Source organism: Microtus pennsylvanicus, chromosome 10 (genome assembly GCF_037038515.1).
Source record: "Microtus pennsylvanicus isolate mMicPen1 chromosome 10, mMicPen1.hap1, whole genome shotgun sequence".
Classification (NCBI taxonomy): domain Eukaryota; kingdom Metazoa; phylum Chordata; class Mammalia; order Rodentia; family Cricetidae; genus Microtus; species Microtus pennsylvanicus.
The window spans coordinates 82,717,354-82,744,816 of NC_134588.1; the positions used below are offsets into that span (position 1 = coordinate 82,717,354).

At 49.9% G+C, this 27,463-nt stretch overlaps 1 protein-coding gene across 1 annotated transcript in view; it reads left to right on the forward strand.

Annotated features, from left to right (window-relative positions):
* The window catches only part of Zcchc24 (zinc finger CCHC-type containing 24), a 53,117-nt gene extending 32,702 nt beyond the window's left edge, over positions 1–20,415 (forward strand). Inside the window, exons 3-4 of the mRNA XM_075988807.1 lie at positions 12,106–12,270; positions 16,687–20,415. Of these exons, the coding sequence (XP_075844922.1) occupies positions 12,106–12,270; positions 16,687–16,800 (279 nt within the window). The 3' untranslated portion in view covers positions 16,801–20,415. The remainder of the gene's footprint in view (positions 1–12,105; positions 12,271–16,686) is intronic.
* Positions 20,416–27,463: the final 7,048 nt, after the last annotated feature.

Below are 27,463 nucleotides of genomic sequence, written 5' to 3' on the forward strand. Positions count from 1 at the left end.
TCAGAGCTTCCCCAAACAGCTGACTTCAGCGTTCCCCATCCAGGGTGGAACAGATCTCTTTTTTGGCACTTGGCCACCTCCACACCCTTCCCCCATTGCTATTTTGAGCTGATCTCATTGTCCCCTCCTCCCACAGCTGTCTGTAGCCCTCATACCCAGAATCTCACTGTAGCCTGTAGCCTTTTCACCTCTTACACAGATACTTGTGTGCCCCCAAGACTGGGCAGAGCCTCCCTCCAGTCAGATGGACATGTTCCTCCTGGCCACATGCAAGCAGGCCTTCCAGGGAAGACCTCAAGAGGAGCATAGAAGAGAGGTGTCAAAGAGACATCTTAGGAGTGGGCAGTGCCTTGCCCAGGGCTGGCCTAACCTCTGTCCAGGTCTCCTGTCTGAGAGAGCTGTGCCCTTTATACCTGCTTGTTACCTCATGCCGAGGGCCTCTCTAGCCCTTGCACAGATGGATGCACACATGCATGCACACTACGGTGAGCCAGGAAAGTTTGCAAAATGTCTTTAAATTTGAGATAAACTCTAGAGTTTGGCATGGTAGAGTTTGGTTTAGAGAAGGACATGACCCAGAGTCCAGCCTTCTATAGAAGGTTCTCAGCTAGCCACTAACATGGCATAATAGAGTGAGGGTACTTGAAGGCCAGTTAGCCCCAGGGAGATTGGAAGGGGTGGCTTTGAGCTTTTCCCTTGAAGGATAGTGGAAAAGCATTAGCACTCTAGGGCACCAACCTGGCAAAATGTTGATTTTGTTTTTAAATTTTAAATATAAGTTTAACAGGAAGAGTTAATGAAAGCTAAGGCTAAATGGGAAGGGGGCTAATTGTCTTCTGCACATCGGTTCTATCCTGTCATATGGGGCACTTCAAAGTTGAAGTGGCCACCAAGAGTTGGGGGCTGCCTAGCTGAGCTGGAGTTATAACTGCAGCAAGAAAGAAGGGAATCATTGGGACAAAGAACCTGCTAGAGGTACAAGGACACAGGGATTTAGACTCTTACTGGGAGTGGCCTACCGTCACCAGCCAACTACAGGGTAGCTGCAAATCTCCCATCCACCCCTCTCTGCACTACTATGGCCTAAGTCTGAAGTCACGGGGAGGAGCTTGAGTCTTTTGCAATGCCTGTGATTCTGCCCCTCTGCACAGGCCCCTCTTCCCCTCCCTGCCCTCAGCCCCAATCCCATCCCTGCGGTCAGTGGAAGGAAGCCAGAGGCAGGAAACAGATAGCCAGGGAGTGGCTGTGCACATGGTTAGAAGTCCTGGCTTTCCAGAGAGTTTCGCTCAAGATTACTCCCCCTGCATGAGGATTTGGAGAGAGAGTTCTGCTTCTATGGTACATGACACAGCCTGAAGGCATTTGGGATGCCCACCGGGTCCTGGGGAGCTCTTGGGGTCCTGTGGTCTCTCTTGAGCCTCAGCATTTCCAACATGTATCCTCTTCCCTTCTTGATGTCACCCATTGTCCCGCCCTTCCTTGTCACCGGGCAGAGGCATGTCCTTTTCTCCCAGGCTTCTCTTGTGTCTCCCCCCTCCTCTCTGTCTTCTCCTCACTATCTCACTCCCAGCCCCCTCCCCAGGGTTTTCCTGAGGCCTTTTCCTGTCGCTGTGAAAGCTTCCATTGTTCCCTGGACTCTTACAGACCCTAGTGTTGTGGGCTAGGGATGGCATTTTTGTGGGATGGGAGGGGTGCCCCGGGGGCTGGGCCTTCTGGGCCCATGTGGGGCTGTGGCAGGAACCCAGAAAAGGGAGGGGGCTGGCAAGGGGACATGGACAGACGTTGAACTCAGACAAGGAGGCCCTTGAGGCTCAGAGGAAGCCAGGCTGGCTTCTCTCTCAGTGGCCTCTGTCCCAGCATCCTGCAGGTTACATGTGCCCAGTCCACCTGTCCCCTCCACAGGCTGTTTCCTCTAGAGCTCCGGGAAGCCTGCAGCTGCCCGGAGTGGACTGCTGTGCAGACATATGAGTCGGGGGACAAGAGCTGGAGGGTTCCTGCGGCACAGAGGAAGGAAAATCCAGGCCCTGTGAAGCTGGATGATTCTTTACCCTGCCCTAAGCCTCCATTTCTTTCTCTGCCACCAGGGTCAAATGCTGATTTTGAGGGAGCTATTGCATCAGAGATTGTCACCTGGGAAGCCAGGGTGACCTCTGCCTGCAGACATAGGTTCAACTGGTCCCACAGAGATGAATCTTACTTGGGCTTCACCTTGGGGGCTGGGGCCAGGAGTGGGCCATGACCCCAGAAAGGGGCCTCTTTAGAAGGTCCCCGACAATGAGCTCTGTGAAGGCAGGGCATTCCCTGTCTGTTTCCATGTTCCTGGAATTTTCCACAAAGCTTGGTCAGAGTGGGTGTACGATAGATGTTAGTGGAGTGAATGAATGTTGATATGTCAGTCTAAGGTCACAGGTCAGAGGGTTTGTGTTACTCAGAACAGGATTGTCCTCTTGTTTTCTCACAGCCATTTCAGGGAAAGGCCAGGCACTGGGGGGAAAGTGTCATGCTGGAGTCAGTGAGCAGGGTTCAGGGCTTGGTGTCACGGCAGTGGGGCCCTGTGCAGACGCCTGGGCTGTCCCTCGTATCTGTTTGCTCTCTGGCTACAGGAAGGGGCTATGGAGGGGCAAGTTAGGAATTACTGGCAGATAATAATGATCACTGAAAGTCAGGGTCCCCAGCTCTTCTGGAGCCACCACACACACACACACACACACACACACACACACACACACACACACACAATTATCCGACATAGAAAATGGGCTCTCAGAAGGGCCTGGTAGAGCCAGGGCCTAACTTCACATTTGCTTTCCAAAGCTTGTTTACTCAGAGAAGTTCTGGTTCTCCTCCTGGGAGAGACATCAAACCTCACAGGATACCAGCTGGGTGAGTCCATGGTCGGCTCATGTCTCTCCAGGTTGACCATGGGAAGCCTGTGTCAGCTCCTGAGACCTGGTACTGGTTTCACCTCAGCCGCCAAGTTGCATAAGAGCACACAGACAGGGCAGGATGGGGCCAGCTGGAAGCCCATCTGGTCTTCATTTCCTTTCCCCGGCCCTATGGCTCTGGCCAGAGCTTCTTTCTCAGCTGGTTGCGTGGGGCCAACCCAGGGCTTCATGAGAAAGGTGCTCAAGGGGCTGCCAAGCACACAGAGTGACGTGACGGACCTCCTGGGAGGCGGGTGCCGCTGCTCAGAGGCTACTTACACTCTCCATTCTGGAAACAGGGAAACTGAGGCCCAGAGAGACCTGTGACAGTGGTAGCCTCTTCCTGTTCCTCACCATCCTGATATGATGGGTTCTTTGTGCCATTCTGGCGCATTTCAAGGAAGTACAGAAAGTGTGTCGTGGCAGACAGCTAGACAGGCACTTGGTCAATGTGTCCTCAGACACTGTTCCCATCCGGAGCCCTGGATTTATCACATCTGGCTCACAGTGGTTTGGGAGCTACAAAGACACACGAGGAAAGGCTACGTCCCTCTCAGCAGCTGGAGGAGGCGAGGGCCTCAGCTAGAGAGCCCTTTATTTAGACAAGAATCCAGCCTGAAGTCAGAATAGGCATCCTAACCCCGCTGCTCCCTCCTGCCATCAGCATGGCTATTATGACTGACATCTCTGCAAAGAAGGGGCTGTGAGGGAACCAAGCTTCACTCAAAGAGTGATTCACTCTGCAGGGAATCCAGACATCAGGGCAAGGTGACCCGCTGGGGCTGCGACAAGTGAATACTTCTGGCTTCTTAAGATAGGGGAGCCATGGAGTCTTGGGCAAGGATGACAGCCTTTCTGGATGAAGTAGCTTCGTGGAGCAGATCATGGTCCAATAGAACCAGCACCCAGAGCTGCCCAGTGCCATCTCCACTGTCCATACCTGCAGCTACACTAGTGGAAACTGCCTTTTGGTTTCAAAGGGTTTCCACTCCCTGGGCAAAACCCCAAGCGCCCCCTGGTGGGCAGGAGGGGACTGCAGTCGGGAAGTGAGTCGTTACTGCTTTCCTTTTAATCAGGCTTGCTCACGAGGAACAAGCCTTCATTAGGACAGAGTCTGAGCAGAAATAAACCCATCCACAGACCCATCCCCTACAGGCACATTTTGAAACATTCTAACCTATTCCCTTGAGCTGTTTTTCATATGCTTTTCCTTTATACAGTATTCCATCTCTCATCCCTCCTTTCTCTCGAGCATTTTTCCAAATGTCTAACAAAACTCATTGTAACTTCAAACATTATATTTGTGTGTGTGTGTGTGCGTGCGTGCGTGCGTGGATGTGCCATGGCATGTGTATGGAGGTCAGAGGACAACTTTCAGTAATCAGTTCTCTCCTTCTACCCTGTGGGCTCCAGGGTCTCCAGGCTGCACCAAGCCATCTCTGGGATGGTCGTCATAACTGCCTCAAGGGCTCTCTGTTGTCATACACCCACTGGGAGCATCTGGGACCTGCTGAGGATTGTCCCATTTCTAGATTTTTGTTACCCTAAATAATGTGGCAGGAAGATTTTTGCAAATGCTTTTGGTCCGTGTATCGCTGATCATTTCCTTAAGGGCATTGTAAGGCCTTTTTAAAAAGAGTCTGACAAGTTCTGGCCAGGATGAGCAGTAGAAATGGAGCAGGAGATGCCTGCCCAACTCCTGCTCCAGGAGCGACCGAGAGAGGCTTTCTCTTCGCACCCACTTCAGCGGCCTCCACTAGTTCTCAGGATTCAAAAGACTATAAAGCTGGAAGTCCTCTCAGAATTGCAAGGCTCAACTTCCTGAGCAGGGCAAAGATCCCTTCCACAAGTTTCCTGATGGTTGTTTACCCAGCCTCTGCTTACATCGCCTTAGTGACAGGGGACTCACTACCTCCCTGCCGACCTCAAGAGATCTTATGAGCTGATGGAAAATCAATACAAACTCCATTCTGAAACTATTCAGGGGTGGAAGCCCCTCCCCCTCCTCTCCCACCCCTCCCGTCCAGCTTTGCTTTCTCCTTCCCAACTTACTCCTTCCACTCTCAGATTGCCTTCCTGTTACTATACCAGCCGTAGGAAGGTCTGAAAACCCTTCCATCCCCAGCTCTGTCCTGGATGCCTTGAGAGTCCTCTATCAAATCTGGTGGTTTCTATGGTACCTCGAGGACCTGTCTGTACTACCAGGAGTAGCTTCTGGGACCCACTGAGCCATGCCTGCGCTCCTGGTAGGGGCAGGGTAGATGAGGTACTTAGCCTGGGTCAGGAAGCCTGCTGAGGCCTGGCAGCCCGTTTGACTGAGTGGTTACCCCTGCGGAGCTGTCTGTTGACATTTATGAGAAGAGTCCAGGCCTCAGCAGGGAGGAGACAGGGGAAGGTGTCTGTTAATCGTCTTCTCTCTGGGCTCTGGGCCCTCCCCCACTGGTCAGTATAAACAATGTCAGGACAGAGCCTTCCAGGAAGTGGCTCCTTGAAGCTGCCTGCCTGCTGGCCTGTGTCCCTTCCCTCTGCTATTACCTAAATTTGTCCTGTATGCCACTTCCACCAGGAGGCCCAAAGAATTTTCTCATGAAATCTCTGTTGAGGGGTTTTCTTGGTAGAGCTGTGGCAGGCGGAAGAGCTTGCTGAAACTCACTTTCAGCCCCTCATGTATGCTCTGCACCCTGCTCCCAACCCCCAATCCTTAGTTTCACCAGCTGTCCTGCAGCCTTCCATGGTGAGTGGAAAGGCGACCTGACAGGTCTTGAACCCTGAGCACAAAGCTCAGGACACAGGGAGTGTACCGTAAGCACCTGGTCTCTTCCCGCCTTCCTTGTCTTCTGCCGGCACACATCCAAGCTTCTGCAGCCTTCTTTGGACTTGTTGAGGGTCCGGCTGGGAGAATAATCCATTAGGTGAAGACACCGAACACCCTTTCTTCTTAGGTTCCCTCGTCCTCTGATGCACGCACCTTAAGACGGCAAACTACGCCACTGCCACACTGTCCTCTCGTTTCTAAAATAGTCTCTTTCCGATTTTGCCTGGGCCTCAGCCCCTCCCTCTGCGTCATCTGAAGTACCTTGGTTGCTCTCTCTGCAAGGGAAGAGCCATGCCCCAAACACCAGTGCGCCGAGAGAGTGCCATGTGTGCCTGGACTGAGCTAAAGCACCTGCGAGGGTAGCAGGTGTGCAGCTCAGGCCTTTGATGAGCATCTGGTGTCCAGATGTGTAAACAAGCAGAGATACTTGTTGAGGGTCCCAGGTAGCAACAGGCAGAGAGGTTATGACTTAGGAACCTGACCTTGGAGTCCAGGATCTGAGCTTGTCCTGTGAGATGAGGTGTCTGTCAAGGAGCTGACCGTCAGTCTGGCCTGTCAGCGTGGCACTGGCAAGCTGGGGCATCTGGGCCTATAGGAGGCCAGGCACCCCAACCCTGGGTATGTGGCAGACAACTCCAAAAGGGCCATGTTCTAATTCTGAGCTGTGGCCCTGCTCCCCGTTCACTTCTCGTCCAACTGCTTGTTTTTCCCTTCGGTCACAATCTATACCACATTACACATGTGGACTCCCATCACCGGGAATTCTGAGCCAGACACCCCGGAACATCAATTCACAGTTTATTTCTAATTCTGACCAGGACCCATATTTTGCTCCAAATGTGCTAGGATGAATGACCCCTCCTATTCTGTCCTTTGCTGTAGGTACGGTAGGCAAGGCCCAGGTTTTGAAGGCTCTGAGCAAGAAGAGGTCTGCAGAACCAGATTCCAGAGCCAGCCTACCGGGGACAGGCCCTAAATCTGCCCATCAGCTAAGCAAAATCTCTGTGACAAGACACCCACCTATTTGTGTGTATGTGTGTGTGCTTACACTCATGTGTGTGACTGTGTGCACGCGTGTGTGGTATGCATATGTATGTGAAAGTCAACAGACAACCCAGGTGGCATCCACCTGTCTGTTGAAGCAGGTCTTTAAATGGACCGGAACTTCACCAAGTAGGCAGAAGTACCAGAGCTTCTAGGGCTCTGCCTGTTATCACCATACCTGGAATTACAAGCATATATTACTACCCTGAGCGAATTTACATGGGTTCTCAGAGTCAAACTCGGGTCTACATGGTGGCACAGTAAGCGTTTTACCTATGGAGCCTTCTGCCCAGCCCCATCACCCCCCTTCAGCATACGCATACACCTTTGGAAACGGAGGCAGGAGAGTACGTGCGTATGACTTCTTATGTCGGGATAACAAAACCAAGGAGGCTATAGACACAGGCTGCTCAGAGCCAGGGTACTGGGTGCTGGATGGCAGTGGAGAGACTGACTTCAAAGGACTCAGAAAAGCTGCAAACTGGATACTCAAAGAGCTCAGCCTCAGAGGCACTCTCTTGTCCCAAGTGAGTAGAGCAGGTCATGACTGTGTGGGGTGCATCTCTCACAGCGCTGCCCTCTCTCAGGCCTCCCCAGTCCTCATTAAACCCGCTCCCGAGACATCGCCATTCCTAGCAAGTCCAGTGACATCAAGCAGGGGACCCAAAAGTCAGGACTGTGATGGGCTTGCTTTTCCAAGTTTTGATCTTCACACTCAGTACATCTCTCCCTTTTTATTATTTTTTCCTGGAACTCTAGTCAGACATCACCTAGTGATATGGATATCTGGAAAACAGCAGCAATAAATGCACAAAATTAATGTGAATTATTATCTGATACACTATTATCTGTACATACTGATACAACTTTGGATTAGTAAATAATAGTAGTGCCAATAATCCTCCTGTTCATAGGGTTTACCTGTATCATCTCACCTAATGTTCAGAATATTCTTTTTAAAGTTTTTTTGCAGATATTAATTATTTATATCTGTGTGCATGCATGTGTGCCATGGCATGGATGTGGAGGTCAAAGAACAGCTTATGGGAATTGGTTCTCTCCACCATGTGGGTCTCAAGGATTGAACTCAGGTCATCAGAGTTGGCAGCAAGTGCCTTTACCCACTGAGCCTTCTCACTGGCCCCAAACACTCTCGGATAGAGTTACTTCCTCTAACCTTGTTCAAGATCACAGAACTAGGATTTGGATCAGAGTCTGCACCTGACCTCTATACCCTGTTTCCTAAGTGGCCAGTCACTCAGGGTTACCATGGCAATGATCATCCCATAGCCCAAGCTTCCTGAACCTGATGGAGGAGGAGTTCTCGGGAGTTTCTATCACAATGCAGGTTCTTGGATGGGGAAATGGCTCAGTGGGTAAAGTGCTTGCCATATAAGCAAGAGGACCCAGTTTAAGCTCCAGTACTCACAGAAAGAGCTGCATGTGGTGGCACCTGTCAGTAACCCAGCTCTGGGAAAATGGAGACAGTAGGACTTCTAGATCTTTCTGGATAGCCAGCCATGCCAAGTCGGTCAGCTCCAGGTTAGTGAGGAACTGACAAGAAAGAAAGAAAGAAAGAAAGAAAGAAAGAAAGAAAGAAAGAAATACAATGGAAGAAGTCCTTCTTGTTTGACCTCTAGCCTCCACACCCCAACCCCAACACACGCCAACTTAGGTCCTGATTTGCTGAATCTAAGGTGGGGCTCTGGATTCTCTCTCTAGCACATTGCCAGACAATCCTGTCACTGCCAGGCAGGGTACCATGCTTAATGATGACATATAGAGCCTGGTTCAAGCCGCTCCCAAACTCAAAGCCCACAAGAAAGTTATGTGGAGAGAGTGAATGCTGACTTTAATGGTCAGCCTCAGCTAGAGAGATTCCACGGCTAATGTGGGTCTGTAGCTATGGGTAGTCTCCCAGTTTAAAATCCTATGGTAACTAACTTTTAAAACACATCCTTTGAGCTGGCCGTGGTGGTACACACCTTTAATCCCAGCATTTGAGAGACAGAGGCAGGCAGATCTCTCTGAGTTTGAGGCCAGCCAAGTCTACAAGAGTTTGTTCCAGGACAGACTCCAAAACTACACAGAGAAACCCTGTCTCGAAAAACCAACCAAGGGGCTGGAGAGATGGCTCAGCGGTTAAGAGCATTGCCTGCTCTTCCAAAGGTCCTGAGTTCAATTCCCGGCAACCACATGGTGGCTCACAACCATCTGTAATGAGGTCTGGTGCCCTCTTCTGACTTATAGGCATACACGCAGACAGAATATTGTATACATAATAAATAAATAAATAATCCTTAAAAAAAACAAACAAACCTCTTCCTCGAAAAACCAACCAAACAAACAAAAAACAGCCTTTATAAGTGCATGTAGGCTCACAGCAGCTTTACTCATGACAACCCCAACTGAAAAGCAGCTCAGTGCACCCTTGCCATTGGCATACAATGGTTATTATTTGGCAGCAAGAGGGTAAAGTGTGGACACATGCTTCAGCAAGAAGCCGAACAAAAGGAAGAATATAAGCTGGGGAAATCTACAGAGGCGGATCATAGGAACCAGCGAGTAGCACAGGGAGTATTAGTGAGTACAGAGTGACTTTGGGAGGGTGACAAATATGTCCTAAAGTTAGGTTATGCCCACGACTCTACAGCTCTGAATATACTAAGAACCGTTGAACTGACCATTTTCAATGAGTGAGATGCTCGTTCTTTGGATCATATTTCAATACAGTTATCAAGCTGTGCAGGAGAGCTCTAGCTTCTTTCACATATAAAACACAAACCAATTTTCTTGCTGCAAATCAACAAGAAAGAGGTTAGTGTAATAATAGGAGTGGCGGGGCTGCGTCCCCAGCACCCTGGCCGCCTGGCTAGCTTATGCTCCGAAATAACAACACACAAACTGTATTCTTTTAAACACTGCTTGGCCCATTTCTATCTAGCCTCTTCTAGGCTAATTCTCGCACCTGGACTAGCCCATTTCTAATTATCTGTGTAGCCCACGAGGTGGCTTACCAGGGAGATTCTAGCCTACGTCCACCCTGGGTCGGAGCTTCATCGCGTGTGCCTCAGAGAGCAGAGCTATCCCCGCGTCCACCCAGGAGAGGGGAGCATGGCGTCTCTGCTCCAGAGAGCAGAGCTGTCGAGTCTGAGCTCACTTCCTCTTCCTCCCAGCATTCTGTTCTGTTTACTCCTCCCACCTATGTTTTAACCTATGAGGCCAAGCAGTTTCTTTATCATAATTAACCAATGACCTTCCTCCATCAGGTTAGGGTTGAAAAGATGGTCAGTGGTAGAGCATTGCTGCTGTTTCAGAGCACCAGAGGACAGCTTTCCCGTAACTCCAGCTCAGGGGATCTGATGTCCTCTTCTGACTGTGCAGGCACACAAACAGACATACACACACATACACACACAAACATACAAACATATACACACACAAACACACATACACACACAAACATACATACAAACATACACACACATACATATACACATACACCCATATACACAAACATACATACAAATACATACACATATACATACACACACATACACACACAAACATACATATATACACACACACACTTTTAAAGTTAATCCCCCCACAGAGAAACAGTCCATGAAATATAAACAAACCATTTTTAAATGCATGCAAAAATGTGTCTTCCTCATTATGAAAGATGTGAGAAGCTTTTGTACCTATTAGATTAGTGATGCTACGGCTTCCCCTAAGATAGAAAGGTGCATTTCAAGACCCTCAGTGGCTGTCTGCTCTGGGTTGTAACTAGGCATTGAAGTTCTAAGATCAAAATTTCTTCCCTCGGTTTCCCAACAGAGTAATTGTTCTCACCGAAGGTTTTTAGCAACCTCAGACTTTTTTCCCCTTTTCTTTATGATATTGTCTGGTTTCCCCTTTTGGGGCGATGGAAGCACGTTACGGCCTCTCCTTGTTATATGAGTTGTCTGCTCCCCTACTCCTGTGATCCAGGGCAATTACTGTGCACAGTGAGGGCCACTTGAACACAAGCACTGTAGATCCTGCAGTTCATCTGGGAACAGCCAGTTACTGAATAGCTAATGGGCAGGTAGCATAGATAGCGTGGACACACGGGCCGATGGGACATTGCTGTCCCAGTCACATGGAGAGTGCGCTCATCTTGTTCCTCAGAACTGGGCACAGTATAGAGCTCACATGGCGCTTATTTCTGGGACGGTCGAATCCTTTCAGATGGGTGAGCACAGACAACTGCAGCTGGGAAAAGCAAGCATGTGGTAGGTGCAGCTGCAAGCGAATGGGAGCTTTAGCTAGAACCCTGCTCCTGGGGATCTGGGGTGCGATGCTGGCGAAGGCTTGTGTGAGCAGAGGCAGCAGCAATAGACACTACCACTAAACATAGTGCACATACCCTATGCCCCGGAAGTCTCACTTCTGGAAATCTACTCGTCAAAGCTGTGGAAGTTGACACATGTACCGAGTGCCCATGGAAGCACATGATGGGCTCTCATGAATTCTGCCGCCACGCAGAAGACAGTCGCTACTGGGACAGGCATGAAGGAAACAGCAGGATTAATTGGGTTGGAGATGTAGGCCAGGTGGTATAGTGCTTGCCCGACATGCACACAGACCTGGATTCGATTCCCAGCATGCCATAAAGCAGGTATGGTGGTACAGATCTGTAACCCCAGCCCTGGGAAGCAGGGCTGGAGGATTAGAAGTTCGAGATCATCTTTGTCTATGTTGTAAGTTAAAGCCAGACTGTGATACATGAGACCTTATATTTCAAAAGGGAAAAAAACAAGAGGCATGCGTGTCATCTGTGTCTGTCTGGTGATTGACAGGGGCCTAGACAAATATACTGATGACCCCAGAGACTGAAAAAGAGGGTGTTTTTCCATCTTTTACAAACACTGGAAGCTGAGACAGGAGATCTGAGTTCAAAGCCAGCCAAGAAAAGGACTGGCTCCATGTAGGGAAGCGCACAGTTGGCGCAGGGGGCAGCGGAGGCGATTCCCTTCCATCAGACACTAGTTTCTGTCCTTATGTGGTCACATCCCTGCTGGGACAAAGCACCTGTGCCCATCCTGCTGCCCCTGCAACATCTGAGATGAAAATGTAACTCCTGAGAAGCCTGCACCTCACTGTCTCTGTCGTGGCATAAATGGGGAGCTCCGACCCCTAGGATTTGCAGGTGTGGTCTGGAGGCGACCATCTTACTTTCTAGATTGGTGGCAGAAGGGCGAGCTTATAGGACAAGACTCAGACTATGAACGCTGAAGGCCAAGGCCCCACTTACTGTATTTACTTCCTGTCCTCCAGGCACGTCCCAAAGGCGAGGGGCTGACCCCATACCAAGGCAAGAAGCGCTGCTTTGGCGAATACAAGTGTCCCAAGTGCAAGAGGAAATGGATGAGCGGGAACTCCTGGGCCAACATGGGGCAGGAGTGCATCAAGTGCCACATTAACGTGTACCCGCACAAGCAGGTGGGTATGCAGGGCCTCTGGGCGAGGGCCGAGCTAGGAGTGGGCAGCCTGCAGTGGGTGGGGCTTGGGGGAGGGCTGGCAGGGTGTTCTCCGGGTGGGGTAGGCAGAAAGGGTAGGCTGACTAGGCCAGGGAGTAGGACAGCCCAATTTCTACAAGGTGTCCAGTGTCGGAGATCGGAGGGTTGCAGATCTGAGGGACTCACATAAGATCTTGTGACCCAGGCAGAGGTCAACTCACACTCTCAGGGCCAGGGGAACCAGACACCCTGCAGTGTTCCTGTGTGCCCTAGAGTCTGGCAGGGCAGGCTACTGGTCCCGTCTTGCCAGGCTATCCCTTGGTCATTGATGGCTTTCTCTGCCTTCCTCCGCCCCACATCCTACCAGCATGACCTGGGTGTAGCCTGCTGACCTGTTAGTCTGGCTCTACATAGAGGAAAGAATCTTTCAAGAGCTTGAGACTCCATTTTTCCCAATCACCATCATCCAGCCAGAGTTTGTTGAGCACCTACTGTGTGCATTGGGGAGCCTGACGCACAAAGGATTTGTACCATTTACATCCATTCCAGATGAAGTTCTGGGCTCCTGGGCTCTCTTGCTTCTGTGGTTTGGGCTTTGGGAATACTGCCTCCTTGTTGTACTGTAGGAGGCAGTAGAGCCAGGGGATGGAGAAGGGCTCTAGCCCCTCCCCCAGGGCTGACCTGGGCCACCTCGTTCCTCTGAGAGCCCCTGCCCCCACTACATCTGTTTCCTGTTAAGCTCGGACTGTGTCTCCCCGAGACAACCCAGCTCCCCCAGAAGAGAAGAAATGCTAATGGGCTTTGCTTCCCTGCTGGGGGCAGGGGCCTCCCAGATCAGTCCCAGCTGCTGGGTGTTTCCTTCCACAGAGGGGAGTCATCCTGACAGCTCCCCCAAGCTCCCTACTGGCAGCCTGCAGCTGTAGGCTGAACACCAAGGCCAAGGAGAAGAGCAGTTCAAAGGAACTAGAGCTGGCCAGGAGGGTCAGGCAAGAGCATTTCCCAAGGATTCAACCCATGATCCTGCCCCTTCAAAATATTACTGATCGTGTACGACATCAGTTGTGGTTTCCCGTGGGCCAGGTGCCATTCTAACTGCTCTCCACTACAGCCCCATCGGACACACTCTCTGTCAGATACATTGTATGGAGGAGACACAAGCAGAGATGAAATGATTTGCTGACGGTCACACAGATATTAGGAAGTCTTTGTGGAACTCTGTGGTTATAGAACCCCCCCCCTCTCTCTCACACACACACACACACACACACTAAACAAAAACAGCACCTGTCACTAACCTCTAGCGCAGGCTGCAGGAAGACAAGCTGAGGTGGCAGCTCTCAGTCAAGGTATGGCAGAAGTGCTGTTCAAAGCAGCTTGACTTGTGGTACCATGAGCCGAGGACACACTGCAGAGGAGCTGTTTCCCCAGAATGCCCTTCAAGCCTCTCCGCTCTCCTCATTGACTCAGCCCTCATCCCTGGAAGCGCTGGAGCTCTGTCAACCCCTGGGATAACACCCAGGAAAGCAGTGCCCAGCGGGGTGGGCAGAGCAGGGCAGGCACTAGTGAGTTCTCAGGGGCCAGGACCACGGGGGTGGGAGCCGCCTCATAGGAAGATGCTACTTTGAAGACAGACAGGGATCTGGAGCAGGCTAGAAGAGCACATGAGATCTAGAGCTAGTCCCGGGATGGGGACAGGCAGCATTCCCAACAGTGTGGGGCTTGACATTCATCATCTCCTCTCTGGAGGCCTCTGGACAAGACTTTTAAATAGCTTAAGGTTTCCTCATCTGTGGTAAGCCACCACTCCCATGGAAGCTGTGCCCTTGAGGCAGCCTGAGTTACAGGGCCTGACCACACAAAGCCCAAACCAGCAGGAGTCAAGGCATTAGAGGCTGGTTCACTCCTGTCCCTCTTTGCCCTACTAGAAGACTGGTTCGTGGAGGCTGTGGGTAGTGGAGTGTGGGCAGCAGTGGAAAATGGCTAAACATCAGCTTGGGTTTGGTGTGAGGTAGGTCAGGGCTCCCATAACCAAGCCTTTCTTTGGGAGCCGAGCAAAGAGCACAGGAGGCCTTGGGTGCCTGGGACCTCCAAGATGAACGCATAAAGATCCAGATTCCAGCTCAAGATGGAGTCCTTCAGACAGAGCATACAATGACCTGGGGCTGTGCTCAGCCAGCAGAGACTCAGTTTCCTGTCCCTGGGGGCATGCAAACTCATAAAGAGAGAGGTTAGTGCTGGCTCCCATTCTCTGGGACATCTGGAAAGGCAGGGCGATCACCCTCCTCCTACTCGGATTGACCCTATGTCACTGCCCCCTCCCATTAATATTAAAAATAAACAAAATAAACCAGCACCTTGAAGGACCATTCCTCTAGCTAGTCTTTGCCTTCGCTAGGTTTGCGGAGAACAACTCCCTGAAAAAGGCACCCCCTTTACAGAGGGAATGAGATGGGGTCCGAGGATGGTCAGGTGGCCAGGCCAAGGCCACATAGCCAGTGTTTGGAGGCGGAGCTCCTCCCATCTGGGACCTGCAGGAAAATCAAACTCTTTCTCTTTTCCCCTGCTGGGATAGAATAGGTGAGGCCAGTCCTCTGGAAGGCCCTTAGTTCCAAGGCCTGGCTCTCTTCCTTCCAGTTCTTTCCTTTGTAGCTAAAGCTTTAAAAGGCTGAGTTTATAGACACCCACTTCCGGGGCAGCTAAAAAGTAGAATCCTGTCCACCTACAGCTTAAGCCCTCAGCTTACAGAACCATCCATTCCATTTGCCCAACTGCTTTGTGTGTCAGCTTGGGTCAAGTCCCGGGCCATAAGGGGAAAACAGCCTGCTACTGCTGAGGACAGTCTACCCTGCTGGGTATGCCACTGGGACCCAAGGGTCTTTGCCTCAAGACCCATGTCAGTCTATAGTTTCTGCTCCCCTCTTTTTGCCAGCTGGCTCCCAGCTGGCCCTGACCAGCTTCCCCTGAGCCCCCCAAGTCCGTGCAGAGAATCCTTCTGCAGAAAGGTGTCATTCTGGGGGTGTTGCCATCTGACATGCTGTGCACTCTGGAGCTGCTCTTCGTGATCTCTGCAATGATTACAGGTCTCTACTGACTCTTGTGGGAAGGGTAAGGAGGGAGAGCAGGCAGGGAAACCCAAAACTGTCTAAAGTCCAAAAACCTAAGGGCTGGTGAGATGCCTCAGGGGAAAGGGTCTTGCCACCAAGTGTGAGGACCTGAGTTCAGTCCCTAGGATCCACATGGTGGAAGAAGAAGACTGACTTCTACAAGTTGTCCTCTGACCCCCACACTCAGGCTGTGGCACACATGCACACGTGTGAACACACACACACACTTAACACATACACAAGTAAATACATGTAATTTTAAGAAAGGTAATTGTGTGTGTGCCTAATGCAGGTTACCAACAGCTAGCCTCTCTCGGGGTCCTTCCAAACTTTGCAAATAAGCACTGTAACAGCCTGCTTTACAGACGGCAGGAGGTGCGCAAGTGGTGCAACAGGCCTGGCAAGTTGCCTCCTGTCTCTCAGTTTCCCCATTAGAAAACAGTGAGGCAGCTGGGCGCGCCTTTAACCCAGCACTCAGGAGGCAGAGGCAGGAGGATCTCTGTGAGTTCACAGTCAGCCTGCTCTACAGGATGAGTTCCAGGATAGCTAGGACTGTTTCACAGAGAAACCCTGTCTCGAAAGAAAATAGAAAAGAAAAGAAGAGAGAGAGAGAGAGAGAGAGAAGAAGGAGGAGGAGGAGGAGGAGGAGGAGGAGGAGGAGGAGGAGGAGGAGGAGGAGGAGGAGGAGGAGGAGGAGGAGGAGGAAGAAAGAAAGAAAGAAAGAAAGAAAGAAAGAAAGAAAGAAAGAAAGAAAGAAAAGAAAAGAAAGAGGCTCTGTTTAATAGTCACTCAATAAATGGGCAGACACTGGGATAGGTGCTAGGCTTGGGTTGGCCCCAGGCCCCAGACTGGCTTTCTGGAACTAAGAGCTGTTGCCCCTTGGGCTGAAGTGTTGTACCCATGTCCAGGATAATCATTTGAGTCCCAAGGCCACTGGAGTGACAAGGGGACAGATGTGAGGTGGGGTTTCCTTCACCTGAGACTCAGTTTCTTCATCCAGCAGACGTCTTTGCATCCCAGTCCTGCATTGGTTGGGCTGGATTTGGGAGCTCTCTGAACTTCATTCAGGGGACAGTTGCCAAGAGAGGACTGCAGATCAAGCAACTTATCTGCCCATGGTTCCAGGTCTAAGACCCCTGCCTTGACTCTAGTCAGCCCAGAAATTTTACCTCAGCCTCCTGAACACGTGTCTGCAAATGGGCAGAAGGTGGGGTACCAAAGCGTTGGCTGAGCTTCCTCCGTAACTGCCGGTCCTCTCCCTCCTCCCCTTGGCCTGTTCCTTCTTCTCTTTGCAGAGACCCCTGGAGAAGCCTGATGGCCTGGATGTGTCTGACCAGAGCAAGGAGCACCCGCAGCACCTCTGTGAAAAGTGCAAGGTCCTGGGCTACTACTGTCGTCGTGTGCAGTGACCTTGGCTGCCACTGCAGAACCCCTCAGCTACCACCTCCCTGTGCTGCCCAAGGGGCTGAATGTCCCTATACCTGAGGAGACCTCACAGGCCTGTGGGGTTACGCAGAGGAGGCTCATGTCCTCGTCTCATGTGCTAACTGTGTGGCTGACTTGCTCTCGACAGGGTGCAGAGACAGGAGGTTCAGGGACTCTTCAGCATAGGCCTGGACTCTGTAGAGGGACGGAGGCCAGCAGAAGTCTTGGTATTCTCACAGGCTCTCTTCCCGAGTGTCTTTGGGACTGAGTGGCTTTGTATCTGCCACAAGTACACCAGTGAACTGTGAATCCTGAGGCCTGTGGGAAGTCTTCCTCCAAGACCAGCCAGGTCCTATCCTACCCAGAACCTTGCAGCTTGCCTCCTATGAAAAGCCACTCTGGGGAATTCCTGTTTCATTCCTAATCTGTAGTCACAGAGGGCAGTTACTACTTCTAGCAGCTGCTGAGGAGTGGTTGTCTGTTGGGCCCACAGTGAGTCCCAAATCTGACCACCCCTGACGTCACTGAATGGTAGCTAAATACAGCCTCCCCTGCCAATGGAACTGGCAGGCAGGGGGACATTAAACATCCTAGGGATATCAGGCATCACCTCCCATGACCTCCCCCAGACTGTCCCGTAGGCTTGGGTTCTATCGGCTGCTCTCTTCTCATCCTTAGCCTTCCATCCATGTCAGGGGTGCACTCCACAAAAGCTGCAAGCCTGCTTCAGCATGGAGGATGCAGGTCTTGGCATTCTGGAGCTACTTTATGCCACCTGGGACAAGGGCATCTCATCTCCAGCCTCAGTTTCCCCACCCATTAAGCGAGAAAGTGCCACCAGAGGCCCCAGTGAACTTTGGTGTTCTAGAAGAAAGATGGTTGCCTCCGGAACACAGAGCATCACTGGGGAGATGGGATGCCCCTAGCCAACCAGGTGTACTGCCTTCTAAACCTCTGCTCCTGGTAGCCACTTAGGCTGAGTGATGCCGGGTCCTCTCCTGCAGCCATCCTTGTCTGATGTTCCAATCCCCTGAGAAGATGGAAGATGATCCCCTTCCCAGGTCTCCTCAGCCCCTCACACTGGGCAAGTCTAAAATGAGCCACAGAATCTCTCCTTTGGAAACAGGGGATAGTGATTCCCTGCTTTTCCAGGAAGGCAGAGAAACCTCCTGGCATGTCACATGGCCCGGGAGGACCGCTGTCCTGGCCAGGGTCAGCGGCGCCCCCTCTCCCTGTGACAAGCCACATTTCTCTTGTCTTTCTCCTCTTCACCAGCTGCCACGACTGAGTAGCTTGACTTTGCCCCAACACTAATGCCATTATGGAGAAGAAGAAAAAAAAAAGTCAGACCATGAAATAGGCCTGAAATTCAGTGTTTACACATGGTGCCCAGTTGCCCTTTGTTTTCAAATGAAGATGCTTTGTATGACTGAGGAGTCACAGTGAAGTGTTAACCTAGGGTCCAGGGAGTGAGTGGAAGAGACGGGCAGGTGTGTCTGCAGCCAGATAGCTGCAGGATAGATTTTGGGAGAACATACCCTCTGAACACTTAACAAAGGTATATCAGTGGCAGTCCAGGGCACTAGCTGCCACCCTGCTGCCTGGGAGTGGCATGCTGGGCTGCAGACTGTGAGCACCCAGCACCAAAGACTCTCCAGCCTTGCTGCCCCATGCCAAGCTTCCTGTCGCGTAGGAAAGGGCTGTTTCTGTCAGTCATCCCACTGGGCCCCTAAAGAGAGTGTTTACAGCAGTGGGCATTGTGCTGTGTCCCAAATGAGGACACGTTAGGCATGGATGAGCTAGGGCGAAGATTCAAAGAGCCCAGCAACAGAGGAAGTGGGGGTAGGCAGAAGGTGGGACAGGTGACCATTTTGGTCACTGTACTGAGTCTGTGCACATCCAGGCCCCCTTGACTCAGGCAGCTCCTCTCTAGTCTTGCCTTGCAATAATTTGGCTGAACTTGTGATCTTTTTGAGGCAAGCAAAAGATACCACTATCTAGGCTGGGTGCTGGGAGACTTAATGCTCAGAGGGCCTGGGAGCCCAGGAGACAGAAAGTGTGTGGTTTTACTACATTCAAAAGGGACAATCGCTTGCAGTCAGTAGATCTAGCGATCTAGTTGCGAGAGAATGGTGTTTACCCCATATGAAGTATTCAATAGCTCTACTTGTGAATTTGTATTTATTTTGAGTTATACTTGACACAGAATTCTTTTTTTTAAAAAAAATGCTATGTGTGTATTTTGGGAAAAAATTCATAGATGTTAAAAATTCCTGCACGGTTACCAGTTTTTCTTGGGACACTGAACTTAGTAGCCTCTCCCCCCCCAAATTCTTCATAGTAACTTTTGTTTGTATATATTTGAGGGGTTTTTTTTTAGAGAAAAGAAAAATAGGATTGCTTGATATTGTTGAAATTGAAAACAACAAGAAGAGGCATTTTTTAAAAATGCCAGTGCTTTTGAGAGGACAATCCATATTGAGTGGATTTCTAGATGGAGTTTTGCAAGTCTGGCTGATCTGTAAGAGAATATATAGTGAGAACTTTTCCTTTTCCTTGTTATTTTTTTCTATGCTTTGGTCTGTAAAAAGTAGGCAACTGAACTACATTAAGAAGGAAATATTATCTACATAGAATTATTATATGAAGTTGGTACATAATTCTAACGAGGAAAAAAACTTTGTAATCCTTTGAGCTATGTTGTTTTTTTTTCTATTTTGTTTTCCTTGGATGAAAATATCAGTATTAAGCAGCCAGTATATTATTCAAGTGTTTAGACTTATTAATATGCTCTTGTCCTGTATTTATACCTTTGTGTATTTTGAAAATATTGCTTTGTTAAGGGGAGTTACCAATGGACAACATGGTAAAAAGGGAACAGAGATCCTTTGCGCCTCTTGCTCTGAGGTTGGCAGATGGTATTGTAATCTTTTCTCCTGCACCTTTGTGTCATTATCTTGTTATTATGGTTTTATTAATTTTTTTAGGGGAGAGCAGGAAATGGGCAAGGGAAAAGGACACATCGGATGAAAGAGTCCTTTGGTCTGCTAGCCCATTGGCCTTGCCAGTGAGACCCAACCAGGTACAAGAAAACAGGAGGCAGGCTTCCTCCTCGCCTGCCCGAGCCCTGAGTCCCAGCTCCATACTCTTTGAATTTGGATCTGTTCACCTGAGCCCTTACACCTGCCTTTTAGCATCTAATGGACTTGAATCTACTCTAAACAAAAGTCTAATCCAACCTCACTACATTGTAGCCAGTGCAACAACTAACAGTGATGTAGGGGGTGTCGCAGCTTCTGGGAGGTGGCAATGAGGATCATCGTTTGCTCTCATGGCCAACTTCTCTGTACCAACCCCTGCACCCCCAATAGGTGACCCTGTTCATGTTTGTATCTGTTCATGTGTGTGCATTCAGCTAAGAAGACAAACAGAACCCGTGAGCCCTGCCTGGAGGGTGCATGGAGAAGGCTCCTGACTTCCCTGAAGGGCCGGCCTCGGGGTGGCATTCCGTTGTGTGCCTTATTCCTGAAGACTCTATATACGGCTTGCCTATGAAAATATAGCCTTTCTGTGCTGTATTAAAAGAACTTTGGAAAGAAGGAGGCTTGTGAGTTTGTTTACAAGGAGCATGGGGGAGGCTGGAGGCTTTCACAGATGTGGGACAAGGCAGGGGTGGGAAGAACTTGGGTGGCATTTAGTTCCCCCAAGTCTGGTCGTATTGTCCTTGCCCTGCCTCCACCGTTGCCCTGCCTCCTCCCAGTCCCTTTGCCCTCAAGTGAATGTTCTTTCTAAAGTGAGGGCTCTCCCCAAGCGGGGCCCCAACTGGGTGAGATTGTCAGTAGATTAAGTCACACATTAACTCAGATGGACTCCCACTCCTGGGTAACCATATATAGGAGTAACTTAGTCTCAGAGAGTTCAGCCCTGGGCTCTGATGTGGCTGCACATGTTTGAATGTGAGCCCAGGATTGGGGTCCAAGACACTGGCTATCACATGCAAGCAAGGGGAGAGGGAGCAGGGAGTTCCTTTGATCAAGGCCAGGACTGGACAGGGCTGTCACAGGTTGGCGTCTGTAGGAATAAAGCACCACCCCGAGAGGCTGCTTGTCCATGAAGCCTCTTGGCCAAGCATTGGTACTTCCCTTCAGTCTTGTTGTTCACCCGTCACCTACAGAGACAGCAATACTAAGACATTGGTTTGAACGTGTCTTTGGGTTCTTAAAGACCTCTGGGTGCACTGTGTACCCTGAGCAGCACCTGGTCTGAGGAATCCCCTTATGGTCCTGGGGGCACTAATAGTACTGTCAGTGAGGGGCTGCTGAAGAGGGGCCTTCAGTTCCTGTCTGGAGCCAGCTTACTAGCTAAGACTACTGTTGCCTGGTGGGCAGGGGATAGGGAGTAAAGCTGGAAATCCCAGTTTTAAGTTTCCAGGTTACTAAATTTAAATAAAGTCAAAGTGCGTATGTGTGGGCAAGCTCCTGCCTCCAGACCCTGGCCTCCAGATGGGGCTAAGAAAACTAAAGGGGAGGGGATGGGACCAGCAACAACAGAGACAACTAACTCCAGAAGCAAGAGCCTTGTCTAATTTGTGCTGTAGGGTGAGCCCTAGAAGTTACCAAGTCTTTTCCTTCAGAGTAACAAGGAGAATTCCTGCTTATCCTTAGGTGTGTAAATACCAGGCAGGCTGGGGTCTGCGTGGAAACAGTCAGTATCAGTCCAGCCAAGCAGGTGAGTGAAGGGGACCCCACACCACAGCATGGACAAAGGACAGAATGAATCTTGTTTGTTTTTTTTTTTTTTCAAGACAGGGTTTCTATGTGTAGCCCTAGCTGTCCTGGAACTAGTGTTGTAGACCAGGCTGGCCTTGAACTCACAAAAACCTGCCTGCCTCTGCCTCCCAAGTGCTGGGATTAAAGGCATGTGCCACCACCGCCTGGCCAGATTGACTCTGTGCATGACTCCGCAGCTGGTCACATGCCAACTGGTGGGACCTCAACTAGCACCTAGAAGGATGCCAAGCAGAGAGCGCCCTGTCCTCCCCCATCACCCATCCCTCTGAGGCCCCACTCCCTCAGGGGAGGTGACCTCTCGGTCCCACTGTCTGCTGCTTAGTCAGCAACACTTAGTTCACACTACATGAGTGAGTGGGAAGGGGAGTGAGCCTTGAACCCAGGATCCCTGTGCTATCTGCCCAGCCTGAAGCTTCCAGGCTGGCTTTCAGTTTTCTGGCTTAGCCTCCTGTCACTTGCCCCCCCCTCCAGTGTGTGTGTGTGTGTGTGTGTGTGTGTGTGTGTTTGTGTGTGCATGCACGTGCATCATATGTGCACTTTGGGCTCCATGGAAAGAAAACAAATCCAAAGCAAACACAGGATGGATTTCGACACTTCCCGAAACTGTGGAAATCAATAATTCCCCATGGACAGGAAGGATTTCCGGTTGGATTTAATGCTCACATCCAGAGGCAGCAGCCACTAAGGGGCCCAGGAGAGCAGCAGTCACCAAAGAAGGGATCTTGGAAGGATGTGAGAAACCAGCCCAGCTCTAGGAATAAGCTAGGGTGCCCAGAAAGGAAAGTCTTTCCTGATGTCACCCACTGGGCTAATTGCCCCCTTCCTCCCAGGCTCTGACAGCTATCTGGGCTTTCTAGTCTCGTATACCTTTCAAATAGTCTTGGGGGGGGGGGGGCAGAGTAGAGTGGACTATGCCAGTGGGGTAGGTGGAGAAACTGAGACCGGAGGGTCCTGATGCTGACAGCTGCAGTGGGGTCTCAAATTATTAACAGCTTCTTTTGAACCAGGCTAAGTACCCTAGAATTGAGTTGGATCTTCTGTAAGATTAGCAAGCAGACCCCACTGTGTCTTGGTGTCCTGACCCCAGTTCCCTATGCCTTGCAAGTACAAGGACTGGACATCCAAACAGCTACCAGGCCAGGGTGTCTGAGCCTGTTCCCCTGGCAGGGAAAGAAGAGGCTGAGAGGGAGGAGTGGAGTGGGCTTGCCTCTCGGGAGTCAGCTCTTCCCTCAGAGCGCTGGCCACAGCTAGGAACAGCCTGTCCTGGGCTCAGATTCCCCTAAAGCTTCCTCCCTCATCTATCCTGATGCCAGAGTCCCAGGGGAGATGTTAGAGGTCTTGGTTCCCCTGCCCTACTCTTAGTCCCACCCCTCCCCCACTTGTATGAGCAAGCACACACAAACACACAGCAGGCCAGCTAGCTGTCTGCAGCAGAGAGCCCTTGGGAGGTGGGGGTTGTTTCCCTGATGACAAGCCTCTCCTGAAGGTGGAGACTACCAGCCTGTATGCCCAGGAAAGCCCTCTCATTCCCCTCTTAACCAGTGTTTTCTCTCAAAAGTGAGGAAACTTCAGAGCACAAGGGAAATGAACTTCCTGTGGAAGCAGCTACCACTGTTCCCACAGGCCGTAAGTGCCTCATCAGGAGTGGAAGATAGGAGATAGGGATGAAAGCCAGGCCTGGGCCCTGAGCCCAGCATAGTGAGAAGTCTCACCCACAGCCGAAGGAATTCTGTTTTGGGAGCTGTGATGTCATTGGGGTCACATTTACTGGATACTGGAGTGTCCTGGCTGACATGAGACAACGCCTGGGCTTGCTTTCAAACAATCCAGAGTGCGGAGGTAGGGAATATAGGAAGGAGACTGGCAAACAGATGGCAGTGGCTCTGAGCAGGTCTGGTAACAGGTTGGTTGTGCTGTCTCTCCATCGCTCTTCCCACACCTGGGTCAGAGGTAAACTTCAAGTCAAGCCAGGAAGAATGGGTGCAAGGTGGCAGAGGGGCAGTTGGTGGGTGTGCCAGTCCCTGGGCTACCCAATTCATACACATCGTCACTTTTGCTCCTGGCAGTAACTGTGAGATGGGGGTAAGAGTAAGTTGAAACCTACAGTGGGAAAGCCAAGGTTGAAAAGGTCGAGAGACTTGAAAAACCTCTCAGAGTTGTTTCTCCTCCTCTGCTTCCAGGGAACAGCAGACCTCAGGTCTGAGCTCTGCTTCCTGCAGGCCCTGGATTTGACTGTCCGTTCCCCAGACCCCCGCACTCTGTCCTGACCCCAGTGCTCCCTCATGCACTCTGTCCACTGGCAGGCTGACTTCCTGCATTGCTCAGGGAAGACAGAGCCTTGGACCTGTCAGCTCTCCTTGGCCCACAGGCTGTTACTCTCCCTTCGCCAGGCACACACCCTGCTAGTTCCATTCTGTAGCCTGTTTCCTTGTTGAATTTTGGAAAAACGAAACAAAACAAAACAAAAAAACCTTGCCCAGGATGTCATGGAAGACATTCAAACTGTGCTCTTTGTCCTCTCACCACTCACAGGCCAGTCAAGAATTCCTTCTTGCCGGGTGGTGGTGGCTCACACCTTTAAATCCCAGCACTCGGGAGGCAGAGGCAGGCGGATCTACAAGAGCTAGTTCCAGGACAGGCACCAAAGCTACAGAGAGACTCTGTCTCAAAACAAACAAACAAACAAACAAAAAAACAAAAACCAAAAACCAAACAAACAAAAAAAGAATTTCTTCTGCTGCTTTGGGGATTGAGGATGTGTGTGTGTGTGGGGGGGGGGGTGTTGCCCATTTGTACAAATTAGCTGGTCCTTTGCTGTCCTCTGGTGGCTGAATCTGAGAGGTACAATTTCCTGCTGGCAACAGCTGAATCTGTGAAAGACAAAAGGAGATTTCCTTCTCTGGCTCACAGACGCTTGTGCGTGCGCGCGCGCCTGTCCTACCAGGTTGTCCTTGACTGGCTCTTTTGTTACTTCATTACCATCATCACCTGTCCTCAGCACAGAGCCTGACTTCACTTAACCAAGTGCTGGCCTGTTCCTTTGTCCATCAGCAGAAGGCCCCAGGGGAGAAGATCTTCAGCGTTTGTTTCCCTTAGATACTGACTTCCTTATCCAAATAACTGTGCTGTTTACATCTCATGATTGGGTCCCAACTTGTAGGCTCAACACCAGGAAAGCCCCACAGAGACTGGATCTGGGAGTGTGGCTACGCCTTTGAAGGGACAGCTGGACTACCTGCCAGTGGGAAATGACATGCCAGAAATCCACGGCAGGCAGTGATAGCACAATTAATCATGATGTCACCTATGGTTAAGCAACAAGAATGTATATTGAAAGGCCAGCTGTCTGTGGCACTTGACCATATGACAGTAAGGATCACCACAAGGACTGTGATAGGTGAGTTCTTTTGAGGATGCTTGATTGATTACCAAGAGAATACAAAACAGTTCTCAGCAAAAAATTACAGACTGAGGACCCAAAGTCTTTTCTAATAGGAAGAGACTCCTTTGCACACACTGGGCTGATTTCACTAAACATGAAACAAAACCTTAATCGTGTGGACTGCTGAACCCTCAAGGTCTTTTGAATTCACGGTCCCATCAAGATTTTCGTGTGAGAGAGCATAAAGAATGGGATCCTAAGATTTGGAATGGGGACGTGGATGGATTCAAAGAAAACCAATGCTTGAACTTTTAAATGCCTGTCTGCCCCTTACCCACTTGTGTCTGAGGAGAATTGACTTCTTTGTGTAAAAATATCATAGCTGGGTCTGGAGAGAGGGCTCGGAAGTTAAGAGCCCTTGTTGCTCTTATAGAGGACCCAGGTTCAGTTCCCAGCACCCATCTTTTTATGGGCAGCTTACAACTTTTTATTACTCTTGTTCCAGGGGACCCGACACTCTCTTCTGGCTTCTACAGGTGCCTTCATACACATAGCCCTGATGCGCCATCACATAAATCGTTTTTAAAAAACCATGAAATTCACTTTGAAAGATGACACTGAAGACCCTCCACAGAACTCATATGTAGGTCAAACGTTAGCATCTTTCAGAAGGACAGAAGGATCCCAGAGGAAGCATCTTGCATATCAAGAGGATGAGAAGACACTGCTAAGACATCTTTCTAAGAAGACTGAGTAAGAAACAATTCACATTCCATTCAGTTCACACATTGAATGGTTTTTAACACGGTCACAGCCATATGTGACCATGCCCAGAGCCAATTCTTGAACGTTTTTCAACATTGTGTAAAGAAAGCTCATAGCAAGGACTGGAGAGATGCCTCAGCAGTTAAGAATGCTTGCTGGTCTTGCAGATGACCTGAGTTCAGTTTCCAACACCCATGTCTGATGGCTCACGACCACATGCAACTCTAACTTCTGAGGATCTGACACCCCCTCTTGTGGTCTCCAAAGATACTTACATACCCATATGCTGTTAACTTTTGCCTTGGGAATAACTAAGTAATGCCTCCCTCACTTATAATCCTAATGACAAACCAGAATTTGATTCCACCAAAGATCCAACTGGGGGGAAACAATGAGTATTAAGATTGCTTACAGAGCATGGGAGAAAAAGTATGGTCAGGAGTATGGATGACCCACTGGCCACAGTGGAAAGTCTGTATATAATATAGGTTGATGACTTCCCTGTGGCTTCACAGATGGAGTTCCCCAGCTTATACCAGAGTCCTTTCCTGAGACCCCCAAGGCAAAATCAGAGAGATGCCTTGTAGCTGCCGAAGGACAAAGATGCCACCGGACCCTTACCAATAGGCCACAGACTCGTGATGATACACAGATTAATAGAAATGGGTTAATTAAGAAATAAGAGCTATCTAGAGACACACCTGAGTCACTGGACAAACAGTGTTGCAATTAATATAGATTCTGTGTGATTATTTGGGTCTGGGCATCCAGGAAATGAATGAATGGTCTCTAGTTATAAAATGGTGTCCAATGTGGAGCAAGAATTTCCACATTAAGCCTAAGAAAACTTAAATTAAAAAAGGGTTTCTAGACCACAAAAACGGGAGTCAATTGCAGCTTCTTGGTAGCTGCATTTTGTTTTCAGATAGGTTCTGTTTACTGGCGGTGAGCAGAATCAAAAAGAAGGCTTCCTGACTCAGCATTAGCAGCAAAAAACTGCATGGTTTCTTGAAAGCTGGCTTCCTGGTTCATGCTGGCGGCACAAATAGCTCTGATTCTTTTGAGAGGTCCTGCACTTAAATGGGGTTTGTGAGTAGCGTGCCTTATTACACCTAGGAAATATTTACAGAAACTGCTTTTCATGAAGCAAAGCCCTGCAGAACCCAGAGAAATGTTAGAGTAGTGGTTCTCAACCTTCCTAACACTGTGACCCTTTAATACAGTGGTTCTCAACCTTCCTAACGCTGTGACCCTTTAATACAGTGGTTCTCAACCTTCCTAACGCTGTGACCCTTTAATACAGTTCCTCATGGGGTGACCCCCAACCACAAAAGTATTTTCTTTGTACTTCGTAACTCTAACCTTGCCACTGTTATGAATCATAATGTAAATATTTGATGTATGACCCCTGAGGAAGTGTCCATCGACCCCAAAGGGGTTGCAACACACAGGTTGAGAACCACTATGTTAGAGTCTCCCATGCACTGTGCTAGTGATGCCAGGAAAAAACAGTGACTCCTGTTTCACACCATTTTCACACAAAGTTGTAGGACAGGCAAAGTTCACTGTATGGTGATGGAACTCAGTGGTTGCCTAGAAAGAGATGTAGGGAAGATGCGGTAAAGACAGGGAGGTTTTGTCTTAACTGGTGGCCATTAATCAGATGTGATTTTCAAAAATCATTGATGGTACAATTAAAATGAGTGAATT